The sequence below is a fragment of the Mobula hypostoma genome, chromosome 21 (genome assembly GCF_963921235.1).
Source record: "Mobula hypostoma chromosome 21, sMobHyp1.1, whole genome shotgun sequence".
In the NCBI taxonomy this organism is placed as follows: domain Eukaryota; kingdom Metazoa; phylum Chordata; class Chondrichthyes; order Myliobatiformes; family Myliobatidae; genus Mobula; species Mobula hypostoma.
The window spans coordinates 22981681-23007541 of record NC_086117.1 but is presented as its reverse complement, the minus strand read 5'-3'; the positions used below and the strand labels follow the sequence as shown (position 1 = coordinate 23007541).

General features: G+C 39.7%; 1 protein-coding gene across 2 annotated transcripts in view; it reads right to left on the bottom strand.

The window, feature by feature from the left end:
- col27a1b (collagen, type XXVII, alpha 1b) overlaps window positions 1–25861 on the bottom strand; it is a 483649-nt gene that overhangs the window by 225118 nt on the left and 232670 nt on the right. For both annotated transcript variants that reach the window (XR_010021219.1, XM_063073617.1), the window contains exons 18-19: window positions 21869–21922; window positions 17080–17133 (exon numbers count right to left, since the gene is read on the bottom strand). Coding sequence is in view for 1 of the 2 variants with exons in the window: in XM_063073617.1 (XP_062929687.1) it covers window positions 17080–17133; window positions 21869–21922 (108 nt within the window). In the remaining variant the exon portion in view is untranslated. The remainder of the gene's footprint in view (window positions 1–17079; window positions 17134–21868; window positions 21923–25861) is intronic.

Below are 25861 nucleotides of genomic sequence, written 5' to 3'. Positions count from 1 at the left end.
AAAACTCTGTTCAAAGACAAATAGATAAAGTGTCTGAGAATGTAGAAAACACATTGTGCAACATGCTTAGACTTCAGAGTTTGCTCTGCAGTTGGATGAGTCAACTTTGCCAGGCAACAAATCTTTGCTTCTTAGTTATGTTTACTTCATAAAAAGATGAAAGTATGGTTCAAGGGTTGTTATTTGCAAGGGGACTAGAAACAGACATGAAGGGTGAGTCAATATTTTCAAAGAGAAGGACATTCTGCTCACCAACATTCTAGCTTGTACAACAGATGGGGCACCATCAATAACAGGATGCTACCGTGGGGTTACAACTTTCTTGGAAAAAGCTGTACCTAAAATACTTACCATTCCCTGTGTAATTCACAGGTAACATTTTGTTGCAAAGCATCTAAGTGAATGGCTGCACAAAACATTAAATACTGTTATCACAGCGGTAAATAAAATCAAGTTGCATGCTCTTAATTCTCAACTATTTCAAGAGCTTTGTATTGAGAATGATGAACAGCTTCAACACTTGCTGTTGCACACAGATGTCAGATGGCTCTCAAAGGAAACTGCCTGAGATGCTTTTATGCACTTTTGGAAACCTTGATAACATTCTTTGAAGACTCACTCAAATGCTCTGTTCAGTAATCAGCTCAAAAATATTAGGCATGACATTGCTTATTTGTCAGAATTATTTGCAAAATTTAATGAAATCAATCCTCAATTTGCAAAATTTAATGAAATTAATTTTCTATTTCAAGGAAACAATGTGGATTTCATCAAAGCCAAATCAGTCATCTTCACATTTCTGTCCAAGATAACTCTATTTAAGTGCAACTTTGGCCATCATAACCTTTTCCAATTTCTGAGCCACTCTTGAGTTGAAAGAGAAAGAAAGAATTCCTGCTGATGAACTTCAAGTACACTGTGCCCTCCCTTGGGTGAGCTGCATAAAGACATGTCAGAGAAGTTTAAGAATCTTCTCTCTATCCCAGATCGATTAATACATCTATTCCTAAACATTTGTAATGAGGAACTAACAGGAAGGATGGAAGAAGAAATGATCGCTCTACAAAATGACTTTGAGCTGAAACTGAGGGTCAAGAAAACCACACCCAGATTCTTGGTTGCAGAAAGAAATCTCTGAACACTATCCTGCACTGTGGAAAAAGGTCGAGATATTCTTTATTGCCTTTCCAATTTCATATTTGGTGGAGAGTGGTTTCAGTGCAGTTGCTCAACTTCTTTCAAAGCAATGGAACAGACTGCAAATGACTGAACTTGGGGGCTGGAGACGCTTCTGAGTGACATTCAGCCTGATGTTGAGGAGCTGATATCACTGCACCAAGCACATCCACCTCATTGAAAGATGAAAGAGCAATGAAGTCGTGAATAGTTGGACAACTAATGTATGCTCTAAAATTGTTGATAAAAGTTGTTTTTACTACAATTAAATAAAGAAATAATTTTATTTGTAGCTTTAAACAGATTTGAATAATTTTTGCAATTATTTGTCACTGCTTTGACTTTGCAGTTCTTATTTTCTTTTACTGTGCATCATAAATCAAAATTATTTATAGTTTTTACTTGCTGGAAAGTGAGAAGAGGGCGGTGGGGATGTGGTCTAGGAGACAAGGGGGCGATAACCCAAAAAAAGTTTGGGAACTACTGCTTTAGAAAATGATTATTTTGATTACCTTTCCAGACCTCAGCATCATTGTTGATGACATAATTTTATGCATGACATAAATTTAGGGAAAATCCAAGTTTAATATCAGTGATTACATTGTTAACCAACTAGTCTGTTTTTGAACCATATCACTACCACTTGCCACTGCTCTTTCCATTACCTAGTTTACTGTAACCCAACAGACAGGTTTCGGGAGTATAACAAAATGACAAAGATATTTCACAAACGTAAAACTTCCAGTTGATTTAAAACATGTAATTTTACATCATTGGAAGTAATTACTTCTAACATTATAAATTTATGTTTGATGGATATAGGGGGTCCTTAAGTTGTGATTGTTATTTTCTCAGAATCAGAATCCGAATCAGGTTTGATATCACTGGCATTTGTCATGAAATTTGTTGTTTGGCAACAGCAGTACATTACAATACCTAGTAATAAAACTGACAGTTAAAGTGTGAGTGTATATATGCCTCTTCCCCGGTGGCAGCAATGAGACGAAGGCAAGTCCTGGGTGATGGGGGTCTTTAATGATGGATGCCACTTTTTTGAGGCCTCGCTCCTTGAAGATGCCTTGGATAATGGAGAGGCAAGTACCCATGATGGAATTGTCTGAGTGTATAAGTTCTGTGGATCTATCTCATCTCATTATGAAGCCCACATTAATAACTTTTGTTTGGTGGGCACAATTAGTTAACAGCATCATGATATCAATATTGTGCACCTCTAATTGCTGTTCTGCTACAAAATATACTTATGAGACAAATAGTTATAATTAATTAAAACTCAGTGGTCTTAAATGATCTCCGTGCTGCTCCTGAAGATATCCCAGACGCTGGAGAGGCTAGTGCCCATGACGGAGTACGTGCCCATAAGTAAACACGGAACATAACTTCCCTGACGTCATACGGGAGGAAGTTAATTAGTGATGCAAATCTGAACATCTAGGCAGGCACTCAGCATAGTTGTCACACAAAAAAATGAAGAAGTCAATGAAAGGGAAGTTGGAAGTTGGAAGCCACTCCCATGTACCTGCTGACTTCGTCAAACATCGTGACTGAATCATGGGTTTGGGAGACGCTATCAAAGAAAGAGGTGCATTTGTGGTGTTAATGAAAGTGCTGAACTACTGGTGAAAGGAGTTAATACTTAAAGTGGAAGATGGCACTCTCGGCAAGCTGGCTGTTTTGTATTGTATGATGTCATGGTTTTGGAGGTGCTGTTGATGACACCTTCCAGACTAACAGGGTAGTAGTTATCCAGGTTGGACTCTTACTCTGGACAGAAACACATCTAGGCAACAATCTACATTCTTTTAAGTTGGTGTTGTTCTTAGACACTCTTCCTCAAGTCTATTGCTCAGACGTGCATCATATCCCCAACAGGATGTGGTAGGACTACAGACATTTGATCTGACCTGCTGGGTTATGGAAACACCTGGCTCTGTTACCTTACTGATTCTGTTGTTTGATGTGTATAGACCTGAATCACAGCAGACCTGATAGACCTACTTGCCAAGGCCTTTTCACGAACATCCCTCAGTTAAAAAAAATGTGTTCAGCCCAAAGAAAACATGACTTACAGCAATTATAGTTTTCAACTGCACTTCACAGAACATTCATTATTTCAATGTCTACATGTCTCACCACTTTTGATATATTGGTGACTTTGTATCCATCAGCATAAACACCACAGGTAGTTTTAACTTTTTTTAAAGCATAATTAGAATGAACAAACTGGACCCAAACAATCTTGGTTCGGATCCAACTAAAAGTTTTCTTGGCTTAAAATGGGATTGTTGTATTGGCCCCAAGACACTTATATACAATCGATGGAGCCTACCTACAGTTCAAAATCAGATTTATCTGGCACTGATGGCGTCCCTGAACCAACTTCTCTTCGATATAAACTAATACTGTCTAGGACCATGCAACTGGCACTGTTGACAACAAATTGTTTATGAATTGCAACTAAATTCCTTGCTGAGGCTCCGGAACATAAAAATAAAGAGGGACGCAAAGAAAAAAAAAGTTGCAGCTCAAAATAAAGCTAAAAAAATTGCTTAGTCATGAGGACTAGCAGGAGCTTAACTCCGATTACTAATTTGTGAGCTTACAAAATATGGACATAAGACTGCTGCACATGTGGATAGACTTGATGCACTTAGGATTGGCAAATGTATACTTAAAGCATGAAACATCATAAAACTTGACTTAAATGTCAGCAACACACACGAAGTTCTGGAGGAACCCAGTGGGTCAGACAGCATCTACAGAAATGAATAAGCAGTCAATATTTCAGGCCGAGACCCTTCCTTTTCCAGTGTCGGTGATAAGGGAAGCAAATGTAAGGGTTGCACTCATTTCGAGAGGACTAGGATGTAAGAGCAAGGATACAATGCTGAGGCTTCATAAGTTATTGGTCAGACCATACCTGGAGTACTGTGAGCAGTTTTGGGCCCCTTAACTGACAGATGATATGCTTGCATTGGAAAGAGTTCATATGAGGTTCACCAGAATGAAAAGGAGGAGCGTTTGAGGGCCTTTACTGACTGGAGTTTAGAAGAATGAGGAGGGATCTCATTAAAACCTATTGAATATTGAATATTTCTAGATAGAATGGACCTGGAAAGGATGTTTCCAATGGTGGCACAGTCTAGGACCAGAGGGCACAACGTCAGAATAGAGGGGCGTCCATGTACAACAGAAATGAGGAAGAATTTATTCAGACAGATGGTTGGGAATCTGTGTAATTCATTGTCACAGACGGCAGTGGAGGCCAGGTTATTGTGTATATTTAAAGCGGACATTGATAAGTTCAAGATTCGTAAGGGTTTCTAAGGTTACAGGGAGAAGGCAGGAGAACGGGGTTGAGAGGCATAATAAATCAGCCATGATTGGATGCTGGAGCAGACTTTATGGGCCAAATGTCCTAATTCATATGGTCTTATTTTCAGACAGTTTAAGTGTCGATAGTGTGGGATCTCTAATCCTTTGCCTGAGACCTAGTGATAGCCATAGTCCCCGGAAGCAAAGCTTCCAGCTCGGGTGAATATGTGAGGAAATGAAAGGATAATGAAGCTACAGGGACAGGGATAGCATAGAGTGAAAACTTGAGGCAAGGACTGGATCAAGCACTATCTGGTCTGTTGTTTTAGCATTCTAATACTTGTAACGTAAAAACGCTTCCATTCTTAAATGGATAAACGCTATAGAGCAGGGAAGGAAAGCAGAACTTCAAAGATGAATTTGCAAAATAATGTTTATATTAGTTTGTTCATACATATTTGCATATCATTTCAAAGTTGAATGGGAATTCCTGTATTGGCTTTTCGATATTGTGAGTCCTGTAATACAATCCTTTTTTATTGATGTTTTCATGTAAAAAAATTTTTCTAAATGGAATAGAAGACATGGATTCTTCTATCATTGGTAACAGAAACAATGACTCAATAAATCATATTGCTCAGCGAACAAGAGGCACTCAGTATTGGTAACAGCTGTTGTTAGTCCATATCCAACAAAAACATCAAACAGACCAAGACAGACCAAAGCCTGACCTAATTTTTATTTAGAATACGGAAATATCAGGCTTTTATTATTTTATTATTATTCCACAAATGTTCCTGGTCATACACTGCCTGGATTTTACATTTCTTATTCTTGTATTCTAATCCCTCAATGGCTACGATCTCCAACATCGTACTCTTCCAAAATATCTGCGCCCATCAGTTCTGCTCTCTTGTGCAACTTCTTTTCTCACTCCACAATTAGTGCTTGTTGTCTTCTGCTGCGTATAAATATTGGCACTCCCTTTCGAAACCTCTCGGCCTCACTATCCTTCACTCCTCAAAAGCAACCATCTGGTCATTGGTCCCTTCTCATGAGTACCGCTTTATGTGACTCAGAATCAAATTTTACAAGGTAAGAGGTGGCACGGTAGCATAATGGTTAACGTAACGCTTTACCGTCACAGGTGACGTGGGTTCAATTCCCACCGTACCTGTAAGGAGTTTGTATGTTCTCCCCATGACTGTGTGGGCTTCCTCCGGGTGCTCGGGTTTCCTGCCGTAACCCAAAAAGGCATACTGGTTGGTAGGTTAATTGTTCATTGTAAATTGTCCCATGATTAGGCTCAGGTTAAATCAAGGGTTGCTAGGCAGCAAGGCTCAAAGGGCTGGAATGGCCGATTCCGCACTGTATCTCAATAAATAAATAAACAAACAAAGGCCTTGTGCTATTTTACTAAATTAAAGCTGTTACATTATCTGCCATTTTTCATGATGTAGAGGGCAATGCAAATCCAAGGTACATGCGTAGGGAGTGCCAGAAAGATGTGGGTTGTGTCAACACCTAAACTACAATCTTTTCATGACACTGACAGAATATAGATGTGAAAGAGCATAAAAAAATCACAAAAGAAATACAGCTATTTGGCCTGTCGTGCCTGTGCTAGTCCGTAAAGAGTTACTTAACGCAGTCTATAACCCTCCAGCTCATGCCTCTTTATAAACGGGATGAGGTTTACTGCCATCACAACACTTCAGGTAGTGTGTTCAAGATCCCTCCCACCCCTGGGTGAAAACTGTTCTCCTCAGCTCCCATCCAATCCTTCAACCAATTGTTGTAATTCTTTTCCCGTGGTTTTGACCTTAGTGCTGTGAGAAACAGATCCTTCGTGCAATTTCTGAAACATTTCATACACCACAGTCACTTCGATTCCAAAGAAAACATTCCCAGCCTATCCAGTTTTCCTTATAGTTAAAATATTTCAATCTTCGAAACTTACTAATTTTCTCTGCACTCTCTTCAGTGCAATCTCATCTTTAATATAACGTGGTGATCAACTCTAAGGAGAACTCAGACCACGATCGCCCACGTCATACGACAAGGCACATGATGATGATGAGTACATTCAAAAGGATCATGAGGATCTGATTATAACTTCAATTCCACTTCTTAGCCTTCCGCCCAGTAACACCCCATCCCCTTACTTACCGAGTTTCAATTTGTATCTATCTTAAAAATATTCAAAGACCCTGTTTTTGGGAAAGTACTTAGCAAAGACTTACAGCCTTCTGAGAGAAAAACTCCATCTCAAACTTGACTTAAAGGGGTGACCTCGTAACTTCTAACAGTGACCTTAGATTCTACCACAAAGAAAACATCCTCTTTGCATCCAACTTGCCAAGATCCTTCAGGATTTTATACATAGAAACACAGAAAACCTACAGCACAATACTGGCCCTTTGGCCCACAATGCTGTGCTGAACATGTACTTACTTTAGAAATTACCTAGTATTATCATAGCCCTCTATTTTTCTAAGCTCCATGTACCTATCCAGGAGTCTCTTAAAATACCCTATCATATCCACCTCCACCATCACCAGCAGCCTATTCCATGCACTTACCTCTCTCTGCATAAAAAACTTACCCCTGACATCTCCTCTGTATCTACTTCCAAGCACCTTAAAACTATGCCCTCTCGTGTTAGCCATTTTAGCCCTGGGAATAAGCCTCTGACTATCCACACAATCAATGCCTCTCATCATCTTATACACCTTTATCAGGTCACCTCTCATCCTCCACGGCTCCCAGGAGAAAAGGTCAAGTTCACTCAACCTATTCTTGTAAGGTATGCTCCCCAATCCAGGCAACATCCTTGTAAATCTCCTCTGCACTCTCTCCACAGTTTCCACATCCTTCCTGTAGTGAGGTGACCAGAACTGAGCACAATACTTCAAGTGGGCTCTGACCAGGGTTTTACACAGCTGTATGTAAATGGTCAATGGTCAATGCACCGTATGCCTTCTTAACCACAGAGTCAACCTGCACAGCAGCCTTGAGTGTCCTATGAACCTGGACCCTAAGATCCCTCTGATTCTCCACACTGCCAAGAGTCATATCATTAATACTATGTTTTGCCATCATATTTGACCTACCAAAATGAACCACTTCACACTTACCTGGGTGGAACAGCATCTGCCACTTCTCAGCCCAGTTTTGTATCCTATCAATGTCCGGCTGTAACCTCTGACAGCCCTCCACTAAATCCACAACACCCCCAACCTTTCTGTCATCAGCAAATTTACTAGCCCATCCCTCCACTTCCTCAGCTAGGTCATTTATAAAAATCACGAAGAGTAGGGGTCCTAGAACAGATCCCTGAAGACACCACTGGCTACCAACCTCCACGCAGAATATGACCCATCTGCAAACACTCTTTGCCTTCTGTGGGCAAGCCATTTCTGGATCCACAAAGCAAGGCCCCCTTGGATCCAATGCCTCCTTACTTTCTCAATAAGCCTTGCATGGGATACCTTATCAAATGCCTTGCTGAAATCCATATACACTACATCTACTGCTCTACCTTCATCAATGTGTTTAGTCACATCCTCAAAAAATCCAATCAGGCTTGTAAGGCACGACCTGCCTTTGACAAAGCCATGCTGACTATTCCTAATCATATTATGCCTCTCCAAATGTTCATAAATCTTGCCTCTCAGAATCTTTTCCATCAACTTACCAACCACTGAAGTAAGACTCACTGGCCCGTAAGTTCCTGGGCTATCTCTACTCCAACTTCTTGAATAAGTGAACAACATCTGCAACCCTCCAATCCTCTGGAACCTCTCCCGTCCCCATTGATGATGCAAAGATTATTGCCAGAGGCTCAGCAATCTCGTCCCTCACCTCCCAAAGTAGCCTGGGGTACATCTCATCCAGTCCTGGAGACTTATCCAAGTTGATGCTTTCCAAAAGCTCTGGCACATCCTCTTTCTCTTGAAATGAAGGCGAACATTGCATTTGTCTTCCTCACCACAGACTCAAACTGCAAATTAACCTCTAGGGAATCCTGCACAGGACTCCCAAATCCCTTTGTGCCTCAGTTTTCTGTACTTTTTCTCCATTTAGAAAACAGTCAACACTTTCATTTCTTCTACCAAAGTGCATGACCATACACTTCCTGACATTGTATTGCATCTGCCACTTCTTTGCCCTTTCTCCTAATCTGTCTAAGTCCTTCTGTAACCTCTCTATTTCCTTAAAACTACCTGCCCCTCCACCTATCTTCTTTGCAACAAAGCCATCAATTCCATCATCCAAATCCTGGACATATAACATAAAAAAATCAGTTCCAACACTGTCCCCCATGGAACACCATTAGTTACCCACAGCTCACCAGAAAAGGCTCCCTTTATTCCCACTCTTTGTCTCCTGCCAACCAGCCACTGCTTTATCCATGCTGGAATCTTTCCTGTAATACTATGGGTTCGTAGCTTGTTAAGCAGCCTATGTGAGGCACCCTGTCAAAGGCCTTCTGGAAATCCAAGTACACAACATCAACTGATTCTCTTTTGTCTATCCTGCTTGTCATTTCTTCAAAGAATTCCAACAGATTTGTAAGGCAAGATTTTCCCTTGAGGAAACCATGCTGACTATGGCCTATGTTATCATGTGCCCCCAAGTACCCTGAGACCTCATCCTTAATAATCGATTACAATCATCTTCGAACCACTAAGGTCAGACTAACTGGTCTATAGTTTCCTTTCTTCTCCTCTCTCCCTTCTTGAAGAGTGAGGTGACATTTGCAGTTTTCCAGTCTTCTGGAACCATTCCAGAATCTAGTGATTCTTGAAAGATCTTTACTAACGCCTCCACAATCTCTTCAGCCACCTCTTTCAAAACCCTGCTGTGTACACCATCTGGTCCGGGTGACTTATCTACCTTCAGAAATTTCAGTTTCCCAAGAATTTTCTCTCTAGTAATGGTTATGTTTGTATCTTATGTATCTTTTTATTATGAGTGGAGTTTACAGAACAGAAGGACGGCACTGCATAGGCCACGTGCCAACAAAGTTTACAGCCATATTCAAAGGGTCTCAGCCTAAAATGTCAACTATACTCTTTTCCATCGTTGCTGCCTGGTCTGCTGAGTTCCTCCAGCATTTTATGTGTGTTGCTTGGATTTCCAACATCTGCAGATTTTCTCTTGTTTGTGATAGGTTTGCTATGTGTGGATAAATTATTATTTTTTTCCCTTGCAAAATGGACTATTTCTTAGTTTTCTAGAGTATATTTTTATCATATCTTTACTCACTCATTTAACACATATATTTGTTCAGTCTTATTATATCCTCTTCATAACTTAACTTCCTGACTTATTTTTGTGTCGATAACAAATCTAACAATCATATCCCTTGGTGCTTTCATCCAAGTTGATGAAACATTTCACTGTATGTTTCAAAACACATGTAATAAATAAATCCGAACCAGAATTACTTAGATTTATACAAACACCAGTACCAATCCATGTAACACACCACTAAAACATCTTCCTAAACTTAAAATTACTTTTCTATTCCTATTCTTCATTTCCTTTCCAACCAGACAATTTTCTACAATATCATACATTTTCACTGGCATCATGATATTTTATTATCCAAATAACCTTTGAATGTAGAATCATACTCCCACTAGAAAACTTAATAAAGAGGCTCTCTTCTATAATACTTCCTCTTCAAAAAAAACTTAATTAAATTGGTGCAATATGATATGCTTTTCACAAAACCATGCTGACTTCACCCAAGTGTTCCTATCCCCCAATTCCTGCACAACCAATTATTCTATACCTCAGCTAATAAAGGCATCTCATTTGCTTTAACAGGATATATCTTTGAGGATCTGCAAGATCCCTTTGATCATCCACACTACTCAACATCTTCCCTTTACTCTGAATTCCCTTTCCTTGTTGAACATCTCCACGTGATTAACCTCTGGCAAATATTTATACAGCATGTTCCAAGTTCTTTCATATTTTATTTGTGCAGTTGGGTAAAATTAATATTGGTCTTGATGTTGATTTGCAGTTTTTCGACCCTGCACTTGCTACTCCATCACATAACTGTGCCCCTTCACTGTACTGTTGAACCATGAATATTGAATTAATTAACCATGAATAATTAATTAATTTAGAGATACAGTAGAGCAGGCTTCCAGCTCAGTGGGCCACACTGTCCAGCAACACATCTATTTATCAGCCTAATGACAGAATAATGAGTGGCGGGGTGCAGTTATGTGTCTACCAAAGGAGGTGTCGCCCTTGGGCAAGGTGTAGCTACTGCTTAATCCCATGATCAGGGTCACGTGAAGCCACGGGAGCAGGAGGTGGATGGTCGTATGAGCAGCTGGTGCATATCACAAGTCCTGGTTATGCCACTGACGCCAGGCAGGCAATCTCTGAACAGCATTGATAATGGCTGGGGTCACCCATCTTGTAAAGACACTGCACAGAAGAAGGTAATGGGAAACCACTTCCGCAGAAAAATTTGCCAAGAATAATCATGGAAAGGCCATATTTACCTACATCATTCGACACAGCACATAACAAACGAATCGCAGGATAATTTACAATGACCAGTTAAACTACTAACTGGTATGTCTATGTTCTGTGGGATGAAATCTGATCACCCAGAGGAAATGCAGGTGCTCACGGGAAGGGCATACAAAATACCTTACGGAGGACTCCAGAACTGAACTCTGAACTCCAGTGCCCTGAACTATAATAGCATCATGCTCTCTCACTGTTATAGTACCTTGGTTGATACAAAAACTACAATTACCCATCAATTTTGTTTCAGCTCACCTATCCAAATGTCACGGTTTCCAACCTGGGGCTCACGTGACCTATTTCCTCAACACCAACTTTATAATCAAGGCCAATAAGTCACAATTTGAGTTCCAAATTGAGAACATATGCACTGCAGTTCACATGCAAGCAAAGAAAGAGGGGACTTTTTTTAAAAAAGCATTTATGCTTTTATTGTTTGCCTTGACAAAAGCATATGAGTGCAAACTGTTTATGACTTCATAGTGCAAATGAATGTTTTTCATTAGTTGTCCTGTTTGAGTGAAAGGTTTATGTGGTTAAAACTGTGATTTATTATGTCGTGATATGGTATCATAATGTGTTGCAAATCATTTGTTAATATAGTCCTTGTCAAATGCAGAAACAGTAAAGGAAATGACTGGCAACTCATGGCTCAGTGCTCATTCCCCTAAAACAGGTTCAGTAACCCTACAAGCAATCCGAAACATTCCTGTCCAGTTGTTGGTCGGGAACAGGCCCCTGCTCAACAATCAGAAGGTCAATTACATGAATACCTGCTTAAGTTTTGAATTTGAAGGAGATGCAACTTGGAGGGTTTAATGGGGAGATATCTGCATAAGATAGGTCATATTCCACTTGAGAATAAAAGACCTGTTTAAAACGTTCAAAATTTTAGGGTCCACCAGGGTAGGGAAAGAGAAGGAGAATGAGTTCTCTGGAGGGGCGTTCAAGGACAAAGGTTGATTGCCTAACTTTCAAAACTGAAGACAACAGAAACACATCCAAGGATGTGAAGCAAAGATGAGCAAATGCAATTGAAATACAGACCGACAGAGATTAAGATAAATGTTGGGACTAACTAAAGAGTCTGAATGAGCTGCCTTACCCAATGATCCACTGAAGAAAAATTTACATTGCTGCAGTTAGGAACTTGTAGACATGCTGAAGATTACCTCACAGTCAAAAACAACACAAGATTTTGCGTTGTGTAGTTCAACATCAGATAATCAGCAGAAATAGAGTTAGAGTCAGCCACTCAGAAACTGCGTTTGTAGCAAGCATTAATTGCAATGGCTTAATCCTTCAATGTTTTAAGGTATTTTCTGTGGAAAATAGTAGGTTGTACAAGCCACCTAATAATTTCAAAGCAATGGAGGGTCAAGAAAGCTGATAGCTTTTTCAAAGGTCACACAGTTATTTTGCTGTCAATTAGTATTTTTTATTGAGAAACAAAGCAATTTTATTATTCTGCATTCAAAATATTTTTCACTTTGAACACTATTTTCCAGTAGGGGGAGCAGCTACCTGAGAACATACTTCAAAAGACTTGCCTGCTTTCCTGTTTTGTACTCACTAGCTTCAAAATTGCAGGCGATCAACTTGATGAATGGGACTTAGCGATGTTGATTCCATTGAACGTCAATGGCAGGTAGTTAAGCTCTCATTTTGGAAATGGTCATTATGTGGTACTTCAGTGCAGTGGTTCTCAACTTTTTTTTTGCTTGTGTTCCACTTGTGACTTTTATTTAACTCTATGACCCCCCCCCCACCCTCCATAGAACCCGTTGGATTCTAAAGTTTTTTTGGTCAAATGCACTAATTATTTTACTCCAGAGTCAATATTTATGTTTTAACAAGTTATATATATAACATTACAGGTGTATATGAAAAATAAAACTATTTCAAAGGTTTTAATAGGATACTTTATTTATAAAATATATAAAATATTCTTCCAACCAGCAACAAAAGTGCACTTAATATTGTTATTTTGGGTATTTAGTGAGATCCTTGTGACTGATGCAAACTAGTGAGTTTTTGAATATCTGTTTGCAACTTGTTTGAAGATATTTGAAAATTGCCTCTTTTCACAACATCAAGATCGAAATGTTGGCTGTACTTTTTTCCATGGATGCTGCCTGGTCTGCTGAGTTCCTCCGGCATTTCGTGTGTGTTGGTTGGACTTCCAGCTTCTGCAGATTTTCTCTTGTTTGTGATCAAGACGGTTACAGGGTTTTGGTAGCAGGTGAAGAGGCTGACTGAAAACCACATTCAACTGGATAAGAAGCGGGAAATCCAATTAGAAACAGCTTTGCTTTCTTCCAGAACTGTGGAAACTTGTTTTCAATATCACTACCTGTCCGCCTGTTCACTGTCTAATCAGTGATTTGGGTGGGGAGGGGATGTGGAGTGGGGCTCAGTGGACCATCTTGCGGGGTGTGAATGGTGATTTGTGCGGGAGCAGAGATAATGATTGACGTGTCACACCCCCACCACCCCAAACACACAAGCTAAGCTGTTTTGCTGCCTCGTTTGCATCTTTTAGCATACGTTCCCATTCATTTCATTCAGGCTTGCAATTAAATTAAAGACGTAGATTTATTTCTTCTTTATTTATACATTTTAGCAATATTTCATTAAAACAGCAAACTTATCACATCGCAGACAGAATCTCCTGTGGCCCCTAGTTTCTTCTTTTTGTCTTGTGGTCCCTATGAAATCCGACCTGGCTCCCACTGAGAACCACTGCTTTAGTGGCACGAATGTTACTGGCCACTTGTTAACTCTGATCTGAATGCTTGCTGCACGCGGACACAGAATGCTTCGTTTGCTGAGGCGTTGTGGATAGAACTGAATTCTGTATAACTCTCCCAGTTCTGATCATGTAAAGGAGGTCGTTGAACAGCATTACAGCGAACACCTTGCCCTGTGGAAATCCTATAGTGATGGCCCTATTGCCAGGCGCAGCAACCTCAACCATCTCCTTTTTGTCTGAGGTACATTTACAGATATTTTCCTTCCAGTTCATTTTAAGGAGTACTCCTTGTGCCACAGTTGGATAAAGGCTGGCTTGGTTAAGGCTGCTCATTCTCACCTCATCTCTGAAATTCTGCTCCTTGGTCTGTGTCATAAGGTCTGTCGCCGAGTGGTTGAGGAGAATTCCACACTGGATGTGGCTGAGCAAGTTATTGGTAAGTAGGTGCCACCTGAATTATGATTCCACCTATTTGCTGTGTTATGAACTTCCCCGAACTCTCAGAACGTCTGGGGCAGGTCTGCTTACCGTCCCCCGGGTCAAAGCTAAACATGATGAAACTGCCTTTAGTTACTATGCTCCATACATCTGGAACAACCTTCCAGAGGATTTGGAGTCTGCCTCAACTTTAAATTGAGGCTTAAAACTTTTCTTTTCGCTGTAGCTTTTAACTAGAATCTCCTGCACTGTAACTTCTATTTATCATATCTATTTTTGTGTGCTTTTATTCTCCTATATATAGTCTGAAATTTGATGTTTGATTTTTATATCTTGTTCTACGTAAAGCACTTTGAACTGCCTTGTGTTTGAAAAGTGCTCCACAAATAAACTTGCTTGCTAATTACCGCAACACATTCCATTACTCGGCGCAAATTAGATACACCCTATTTTTTTTGTGAATGGTTCATACAAGAAAACTTTCCAATCACCAGAGTAGATGTTAACGTTGTAACAGTACAGGTCTGATTTGTTCTGGAATGTGGGTTGTTGCTGCAACTGCCAGATATAATTTAATTCGAAAGCCTGGCACTTATAACTGTTTCTTGATACAATGCACAAGGAATTCAATTGTCAGAAAACTATCTTTTAATGATGATGGGGAATTCAGGAGGAAGCCAAGATGGGTGATTTATGGCACTTCTAGATGTCCAAGTTTGTGAATACTGTATTTCACCCTTCTTTTTAGCAATTACATGTTGGAACTTTCAATTACTCAGGATGAGAATGTTCTTGAAGCAGCTTCTTCCGTGAGCTGTTTAATTTTCCATCATTATTCACAACTAGGTAAGTACAACTTTTCAAGTAGTTTCTTACTTTAAATTTACATCATTTTCCTGTCTTGTTTCAGTTTTTTCTTCACTTTTTGTCTCCACAAGTATTAATCAAGATTAAGAAATTAGATTCAAAGCATCTTGATAATGAGATATACAAAACGCTGGAGGAACTCAGCAGGTCAAGCAGAATCTATGGAAATGAATAAACAGTCCACGTTTCGGGTCGAGGCCGTCCTGATGAAGAGTCTCTGGCCGAAATGTTGACTGCATTCATTTCCATAGATGCTGCCTGACCTGCTGAGTTCCTCCAGGATTTTGTGTGCGTTGCTCTGGATTTCCAGCATCAGCAGAGGCTCTTGTGTTTTTGATAATGAGATAGTCCATCCCCACAAATAGCGGGAGCTAAACGACACACCGGCTTGGGTTGATACGTCACACACAATCATCAACAAGAAAGAGAATAACCTCTAGCTCTTTAAGATCAATTGTCACTAGTCCCTCACTCACCATCAATATCTTCAGTATCACTACTTGACTAGAAACTGAACTGCATAATCGGTATTAACACCACAGTGCAGAAGAGCAGTTACTGTGCAGGGTGCCATCATCAGTGGCACTACCTAAACCCACAACTTTGACAGCATAGGGAGATAAGCACCTTCATCCCCAAGCTTTCTTCTAATTCTGGCTGAATTCTGACATGACTGGATGTTTATCACTATGAATCCTTTGTTACTGGGGCAGAGCAGCCAACAACGCCTGCATCTTAAGAAGGAATAAAATCAAGCCAATCCCATTTCCTTCAAGGATGAATTGGATGACCATCTGTCCTCCTTAATGAGTCTTGCTAACAACGTTAAGATGTCTAATGACTAACAGAATTCTTAAGTATGAAATTTAACTTGTCAGGGCATGAGAGCTTGCCATTTTATATGCCTGCACACCGAGTTCTGTAGAATTTAGCTTAGCAGACTATAAAATGAGTCATTAAGCAAGCTGTGAGAGAATACTAAATGCTGAGCCAAATTTCGTCCTCTTGTACAGAATTGTTGCATACAAAGATGATTGTTGCAGAGATAATGGTTGGCTGGGAGAACCAGGAGAAATTTTCCATCCTCTGTCAAAATATTTACGTGAAATTTTATCTTTATTTGGGCCGGAATATTGAGGGAGGGTTCATATGAATGAGTAAACCTCTGACTCTTGACAATGTAGCATACCTTACAGACCAGGGCTTCCCAACCCTTTTTATGCCAGGACCAATACTATTAAGCAAAAGGTCTGTGGAGCCCAGGTTGGGAATCTGTGTTGTAGACAGTACTGAGACGTCAGCACAGATTATATGATGAAGAATTCAGCTATCAGCCCTGTAGAATGTGGATCTCACGCAACTCACATTGCTTCATGATCACCTCCAACATCAACTTTCTTTCCCACATTTCCTTCCCAAAACAGCACAGAGCCTGTCCTACTGTCAGGCAGTTCCTTGCGTGGTTTCAACCCAAAATGTCCACTTACAACTTTTGCCTCCACAGATACTGCTTGACTAACTGGGTCTTCCAGTGTTCTGCATTTTGTACTTCTTTCAGTTTAGGGTAGAACAAGGGAGGGCAGACAAACCTTGAGATAACAAACCTTGAAATAATAGAGGGTTTCAGTATAAATCAGAGCGATTTTGCAGGGGTGGAAATAGATGTTTTTTGTAATGGTTCAGCCACGTGAACAGACGCTCACTTTGGCCTGCGAGTTGAATCGTTCCATTTCATTTCAGGCAGATCCCAGGCACTTGGTGGCAAAGCAACATAATTTGTGGCAAAATTATTTCAGTCTTGCTAATATTAAGTCAGTAAAAATTTCCAATGATCAAGCACTGTATGCTATACAAGCAGTTTGGCAATGAAGGGGCAGTGAAGGGGTGAGAAAGAATGTAACCGCTTATTTGGAATCTTATAAGGAACCTTTAAAACATATCTTTAAGCTCACCTCAAGTCCAGGGGGTCCTGATATTCCAGTGGGACCTTTATCTCCAATTCTTCCCTGAAAAATTAATGTAAGTAACAAATCAAATAAATGCATTAAATCTATGATACTTTAGCTGAAACTAACTGATAAAGACTATAACTATTTTCTTGCCTTTGTTCCCTGTGCCTCTATTTTTAGAGCTGACAAAGGTTCTTTGGGTCGTTAATTGTTTATCTCTCCACAGATGCTGCCTGGTCTGCTGAGTATTTACAGTGTTTACTGTTTTTATTTTGACTTATTTTAAAATATTTTGCAGGAAGGCTAGTTGGTAACAATTTTAACCACACACCAGCTCAACTGATGTAACCTTATTGCGTTGAAAAACACTTTAAACAGAGCAGCTTATGGAAAGAAGATGAATTACTGACAGCAGAAATCCTGAAGTTACTGTCACTCATAGAATCATAGAAAAATACAGAACAGAAAAATGCTATTTGGCCCATCTAGTCCATGCCAAACCATTTAAACTACCTACTTCTACCAAGCTGCACAGGGACCATATCCCTCCATACCCCTACCATCCACGTATCTATCCAAACTTCTATTAAATGTTGAAATTGAACTCCCAAGCCCCACTTATGTGGTGATAACAAGTGGCAATAGGTTCATCACTAATACAATTGCAAAATCAGGGCAATTTACAAGTTCACTTTGTCCATGGGCATTAACTGTACTATGGTTGTGTTGAGTACAATGGTATTTTAAATATAGAGAGACTCTAGAGCAGGGGTTTCTAACCTGGGGTCAACGGACCCCTTGCTTAATGATATTGGCGACGGCATAAAAAAGATTGGGATCCCCTGATCTAGAGAATGGTTTGAATTTTGTGAAGGATCAGTGCTAATTGAGAACTGAATGGATGTTATCACTGATTGTTACATCTAAGAGAGAGCTACTTGATACATGGTGGAAGAGCAATAAACATGTGGAAAGATTGAGGTTATTATTAATGAAGTCTTCTTCATGTGCCTTACATGTTGCACGCTTGGGCGATCATAGCTCTCCACGTCGAATGATCCCTCGCAGCGTCAATATCTCGCACACTTAGATCTGTTAGTTCTTTCGCAGTGTCCACATATTTTCTTCTTTGCCTTCTTCGTCCGCGTTTCCCAGGCATACGGCCTTGTAATGTAAGGCATTCTATTTCTTCCCTTCTGGTGACATGGCCCAGGGATTTAAGTTTCCTTTCATTTAATGTTCTCATTAAAGATCTTTTTGTATGGGCACATTGGAGTACTGTTTCATTAGTTACCCTATCTCTATATGATATTTTCAGCATTCTTCTAAGAAACCACATTTCTGTTGCTTCGAAGTTTCTTTGGAGTTCTGGTGTTATAGTCCATGTTTCGGAAGCATACAGCAAGATTGGCCAGATGTAACATTTTAGTAGCCTAAGTCTTGTTGTCATAGAAATGTGTACGTTGGTAAAAATGGGTTTCATTTTTTGGAAGTTGGTTTTGGCAATGGCAATTCTTCTTTTTATTTCTAATTCTAGCATCTTGTGATATAAAGCTACCAAGGTAATTAAGGTTGGTCTTTTGTTCAATCTCTTGGTCACCGATGTACAATTGGCAGTTGGGAGTATCCTGCTGTTTTGATATTACCATATATTTGTTTTTTTTACAGTTGATGGTTAGACCAAAATCTGCACTTGTTTGTACTACTTTGTCTAGGAGGATTTGTAGGTATTCTGCAGCACTTGCTATCAGGGTGGTATCATCTGCATATCTTATATTGATGTTAACACCTCCAATTTTTATCCCATCTAGGTCTTCTATTTCTCTGAGAATCATTTCACTATAGATATTAAATAATTCCGTTGAGGCAACGCATCCCTAACTCCTCTTTGAATTTTAGTCTAACTGCTCATATTATCATCAATTTTTACCGCCCCTGTTTGATTCCAATATAAATTTTGAAGCAGTTGTTGGTCCCTTCCATTAATGTTTAGTTTAACGAGAATTTGAAATAATTTTTCATGTTGCACTTTGGGGAATGCTTTAGTGAGATCAATATAACATAAAAAGACATCATTTTGATATTCAATTGCCCTTTCTGAAGACATTCATAGTATGAAAGTTGCATTCTTAGTTTCTCTATCTTCAATAAATCCATATTGCAGTTTAGAAGTTTCTGGTCTTAACTTGTTTTTAATTTGACTCAGAACAATTCTCAGCAAAATCTTCATTATGTGACTCATAAGATTGATAGTTCCATAATTTTCGCAGTCAATAGTTCCAGGAATTTTTGGCAAAGTTATAAATACTGATTTCAAGAGATCGTCAGGCAATACACCAGACTCATATATGCCATTAAACAGCTCAAAAAGAATATCTATGCCCAGATCTTCTAGGGCTTGTATCATTTCCACTGAAATTTCATCAGGTCCAGTGGCTTTACCATGTTTCATGCTTTTCATTGCTTTAGTTATTTCTCCTTTGGTAATAGGTGAGCCAGAATTAGGGTGTTTAATATCGGGGGTTCCCCTTTATTATCTTCAAAAAGCTGCTCTATGTACTGAATCCACCTCTCACGTACTTTATCTGGATCTGTTAGTATGGATCCATCCGCTGATCTTATGCATCCTGTAGAGGAGGTTTTCTCAATTCCAGTAAATTCCTTAATGAAGTAAGTACATAAGAACCGAAACACATAACCACTCCACTTTGTATTGCTCTTCATTGTTTCATTCTAGGTTTTCAAGTCCAAATATTCATGAGTGGGTACACCATTCCTCTCCCCATCTCTCCCCCCCCCGCCCCCGCTGCTGCTCAGAGATGCACTCTGTCTAGCACAGTGGGTGTGGGTTTATTGTTAGAGAATCACCAGACCTTCACCATGTATTGACGGCTCATCATGTCCTATGATCTCCCTCAACAACTCCTGTTGGACAAGGTAAAATGTTGTCCCCCCCCTCTCTCTTTGGTTGAACGGATTCAAATCCCAGCAGGTGCGAATGGAATTAACCTTACGGGAGGGCAGCCACATTGACTTTGCCCCAACAAACATCTTCCAAAGGTATGGAGACTGGCAGATTAATGGACTATGATTAATTACCCTTAGTGGTAGGTGAAGGAGAAACAAGGTGGAATTGATGGGCACGCGAGAGGAGAAAGGTTGCAGGGAAATATGGGGAATGGCATGATGGGATGCTGCAAGCCAGTACACGCCCAATTTTCCAGATGGTTTCCTTCAACGTTGCAATATCAGGAGCGTTAAGAAAGTGGGTCTCTGCAAAACCTGGGTGGATAAGACGCTGTGTACTACTTCCTTCGTCAAATGTCTTTCTCCTGTTTTTACTAATTTCTTATCTATTGAACATGAAAAATTTCTTCACCTGCAGGATTTCCTCTGGCAGCTAGACTTTGAGAAGGGATCTACTGAAATCTGAATGATATGATCTTAAGGATCCCAACTAAAATCAGTTTACTTAAGAAGCGTATTGTAGAGTTGTGCAAAAATCAGCCTATGGTCTTAGTAGGAATGTGGCGTATTAATAAACCTGTTTGATTCATAGGGGAGTGAGGAATAATGGGAACCCCCATACTAGTCATAATCCATGAACAATACAAGAGGGCCTGATCATGCATTAGAACCTCATTATGAACATACATTCTTTTGCTATCCACTCAGTGTCAAGTATTTCTCTAACAAACACTGCCACAGAGCTTCAATATTCATAAGAAGCTGTTTTCTCTCTGAGTATACGAACAATTTGGCCATCAAATCAATAATCTTAAAATACGGCATGAATATTGATTTCTCCTTCCAGTAAACGAATTCTTCCCTCCCATTCCTCTATTCCCCACACTGACCATTTATCTCTTCACATCTGGCCCATTACTTCACCCTGGGTCCCCTCCTCATTCCCATTCTCCTATTGTCCACTCTCCTCTCCTATCAGATTCATTCTTCTCCAGCCCTTGACCTTTCCCACACACCTGGCTTTACCTCTCTTTGTCCAGCCAACCTCCTTCCCCTCACCCCAACCTTTTTATTCTGGCACCTTCCCCTTTCCTCTTCAGTCCTGAAGAAGGGTCTCAGCTTGAAATGCCGACTGTCTATTCATTTCCACAGATGCTGCCTGACCTGCTGATTTCCTCCGGCATTTTGTGTGTGTTGCTTTGGATATCCAGCATCTGCAGACTTTCTTGTGTTTTTGTTAAAAACGTTGCTGGAGATTAATTTTAGATAGGATGGTGGTGAATATTGGTAGCTCGGGTTGAGGTATTTGATGTTGTGGCGTTTGGTAAGCTTGGCCTATTAGCCAGTGAAACGTCTGCAAGCTAATTGCTAAGCTCAATTAATCTTGGATGTTGTGCCATCATTGCATCATTTGGGCAGGGCTAAAATACACAATTATTTTGAACCAGAAAGGCCATAGGATATTAATAGCTATCATTAAATATCTGAGAAATATATGGAAAAACTGCTTAATATTGCAGTACAGTGATTTTCTTTGTCTGCAGAATGCCTGAGAAACGGGTATTGAGCAAATAAATTATGGAAGCAGTCACTTTTGATCTGAATCTTCAAATCAAAAGAAGAAAAATATTGTTGTTACATCAAACATTTGTATCAAAGAGTGTACAATAGTTTTAATAAAGAAGCACTTTTACGCATCTCTGAAGCTGAAATATATATCAAGTAAATTGTGAGGTTTCGAATGGCTGTGATATTTTAAAAAGGCCTTAGTAAAAAGTGACATGTATATCCAAATAGCAAGAATGAGAAATAATCAAATACTCACAGGTATCCCAATTTTCCCCCTCATTCCAGGCAAACCCTGTAATCCTGGATTACCCTGTAGTGAAACAACAGCAAATTTACTGATTCAGAGTAATTTAGTTATCATTAACAACTTACACTTGCAATGGCAACATTTTCCTCAATAATTACTAAATACACAAAACTAATTTCTAATATAGTGAAAAAATGATTCAAGTAATTTTGTCTGCATATTGATCACAGAAGTAAAAGACATATATTTAAACATAATAAAAGTTAGAGGTAATTTTACCTGTTACTGAATGGATGGAGTGCATTAATATTATTGCTACTTGTTTCTGAGTCAAATGATACCACCAAAAAAAAAACCTGGATCAATAATGTCAGGTACTCGCCTGGGAGTTGTGGCGTATTAATAAACCTGTTTGATTCACAAGGGAGTGAAGAATAATGGGAACCCCCACACTCATCATAATCCATGAACAATGTAAGAAGGCCTGATCATCATCTTAAAAATCTCTTTGATTTCATGACCTATAAGGATGGAGCTAATTTAACAATAGTCGTAAATCATACAACAGTACAGCATCGGACAGGACATTTGGCCCATGATTTTGTGCTGAACTTTTTACCAGTTTATACTAACTGTCCTCATCTGTGTATCATCCACATCCACCTGTTCTCTTCTTATTCATATGTCTATCTAAAATCCTCTTAAACTCCACTAAACTGCCTAATCCCACTACTACCCTTGGTAACTCATTCCAGACAACTATCACTTTCTGTGTAAAATCCTTCTCCCCTCTACTCTTAAAAGCATGTCCTCCGGTGTTTGACATTTCTACCCTGGAGAACAGTTTCTGAATGCCTACTCTATCTATGCTTCCCATGATTTTAAAAACCTCCATTAAGTCTCCCCTCAAGCCTCCACCACTCTAGGAAGTCTAATCCCAAATTTATCCCACCTTTCCTTGTAGTTCATACTCTCTAATCCAGGCAGCAATCTGGTTAAGTTCTTCTGCACCCTTTCAACTCTACACACCCTTTCTATATTGGGGTGATCAGAAATGGACACAATATTCCATGTGCAGTCTGACTGAAGTTTTACACAGGTGCAAAATGACTTTATTTCTCAAATCTCCTACCACGCAAACAGTCCACATGCCTTCTTTACCACCTTATGCAAATGCATAGTCACTTACAGTGAACTGTGGACCCGATACCCTTCTGTATGTCAATGTTATTAAGGGGCCTATACATTTGACCTTCCAAAATGCAACACCTCATACTTTCCTGTCACTTCTCTGACCATACGTGTAATTTATCTATATCCCATTGTATTCTTTTCTAGTCCATTATACATTGTCCACAAGTCTACTAATCCTGGCGTTAACTGCAAACTTGCTTATCCACCTATATACACGCTCATCCAAGTTATTGATATACTGTATATGTGTGGCGCATGGCTAAGTGGTTAAGGTGTTGGTCTAGTGATCTGAAGGTCACTAGTTCGAGCCTCACCTAAGGCAGCGTGTTGTGTCCTTGAGCAAGGTACATAACCACACATTGTTCTGCGACGACACTGGTGCCAAGCTGTATGGGTCCTAGTGCCCTTCCCTTGGACAACATCAGTGGCGTGGAGAGGGGAGATATGCAGCATGGGCAACTGCTGGACTTCCATACAACCTTGCCCAGGCCTCAGTCATCATTGAAAATCGATGGACAGCCGAAGAAGATACTGTACATATCAAATGACAGAGATGCCAGCATCTCTGGTCACAGACCACCTGCCAGAATTGCAGCTTTTTATGGTCAAGCCAGACCCAAATCCAAACTTCCAACTTCCCCTGTATCCTCAACACCAAAACTGTCCAACACATCACTGGCACCAGCCTACCCTCCACACAGACAGGTGCCAAAAAAGGGCCAGCAACACCATGAAGGATCCCACCCACCCTGCTCATGGGCTGCTTTGCCCCACTCCCATCAGGGAGGAGGCTACATAGCATCCACGCCAGGACCACCAGACTCAAAAACAGTTACTTTTCCCTAGCAGTAAGGCTGATCAACACCTCCACCCATGAACCCACCACTCAACACCCCAAACCACCACTACTTTATCGTTTCCTGTAAGTCAACTGTAAGACTCTCCTGTGCCTTGCCTCACTTTATGGACATACAATCAATCTATATTTACATATTTACATTTACTGTGTGTTTTTTTTTACCATTATTTTGTTTTTTATCTTATTGTTGTTTTTTGTGCTATTGGATGCAGACTAACAATTATTTAGTTCTCCTTTACGTTGTGCACTGGGTCGGCACGGTAGTATAGTGGCTAGCACAAGGCTTTACAGTATCAGCAATCTGGGTTTAGCTCCCGCTGCTTCCAGTGAGGAGTTTGCACGTTCTTAATGTGACCGCGTGGGTTTCCTCCGGGGTGCTCTGGTTTCCTGCCACAGTAAGGCATACTGACTGGAAGGTTAATTGGTGATTGTAAGTTGTCCTGTGACTAGGCTGGGATTAAATCGGGGGACTGCTGGGCAGTGTGGCTCAAAGGGCTGGAAGGGCCTATTCTGCGCTGTATCCCAATAAATAAAATGACATTAAAGAATCTTCTATCCCATTTCAGTTTCCTGGGTCCTACCCCACGGTTTCATCACTATAAATAATGTTCCAAAACCATCAGACTATTTACAGTGCAGGCCATCCACTAAGTGCATTTTTAAATAATTTGATGAGTTTCCCTGAGAGAAACATTACCATTCTTTGAAAGTGCTGTTCCAGCTATAACAAAGGAAATGTAAAAGAAAAAAAAAAGTCTTGAATTACTTGATGCTAGCAATAATGGCATAAATTATTTTGGTTAATAGAGGTTAGATGTATTTCCCTTTATTGGTTGGATCTTAGTCTTATTAAACTAAGTTAATAATAATATTTCACAGAATAGATGGTGAAAAGGTCAAACAGCTCCCTTTGTAATCATTATATTTAAATATGGTAAGTACTAGAAATAATTTAAAGCAGAATTGGAGCAGTTCTCCGAGTGGATCACACGCTAGTAGTTTGGGTGTGAAAATATATTTAAACATCTGTAATAAATTAATTTAAGCTTAGCAGCTAATTTGAATCTTCACCATTCCTGCACAGCAGCTTCTCATAGTAAGGATTCTTATTGGAACTAAATGTGCGTGGCCACCTAAATCTTTCATTCACTCTCTGCATAAAATTCCTTGAAGCAGTGGAATACAAATATACACTAATTTAATTTTAGTACTTCCTTGTTTTCTTCACTGAAGTTCCAACGTTTCAAGTTGACTTGTGAATGCTTTTGATATTTTCCCATTATAACTAAATATAGTAAATTAATGACAGCACATTTACAAAAAACAATTCATCTTGAAATAATAACTTCCCTTCTGGCATTAGTTTTATCCAAAGCTTGTTTTAATATTTCCTGTGCCATCACACAATGCTAAGAAAATAATCCTTCATCAAATGACAATGGTAAGGCAGACTTTGTCTTCTCAGAGACCTTCCTGTACCCTATACAGCACATCATTCCTCGTCTGCACCTGAATGCTAGTAACTTTCTAAGTTGTTTTAGAATACATAATATTGACATCGATTATGAACAATCTGCAACAAATGGGACATTTCTTGTTGACAACAATTAAAAGTCAGCATCTCCAAATGTAAGTTGCAAAGTCAGGTCAATTTATCAATATCAGAACTTAATTTACAGCAAAATAATCATGCAGGGCATTGTCCGTTTGCATCCCACTCACAAGGTTCTGAACAAAAAAGTCAGTCCACATGGCATTCATTCATAAAAACAGCCCCTGTTTCTGATAATTCCTGACCATTTCTCAATCTAAGTGAATTATTTTTTTACATAGTCTAGATGAAACTGTGGTATATAAGCAAGTAGCTATGGCTTGTAATATGAATGAATTCCAGCAATCCACAAATTCATAAATTCTAGCACACAATCATTTTTAAAGGTGGAAGGTTA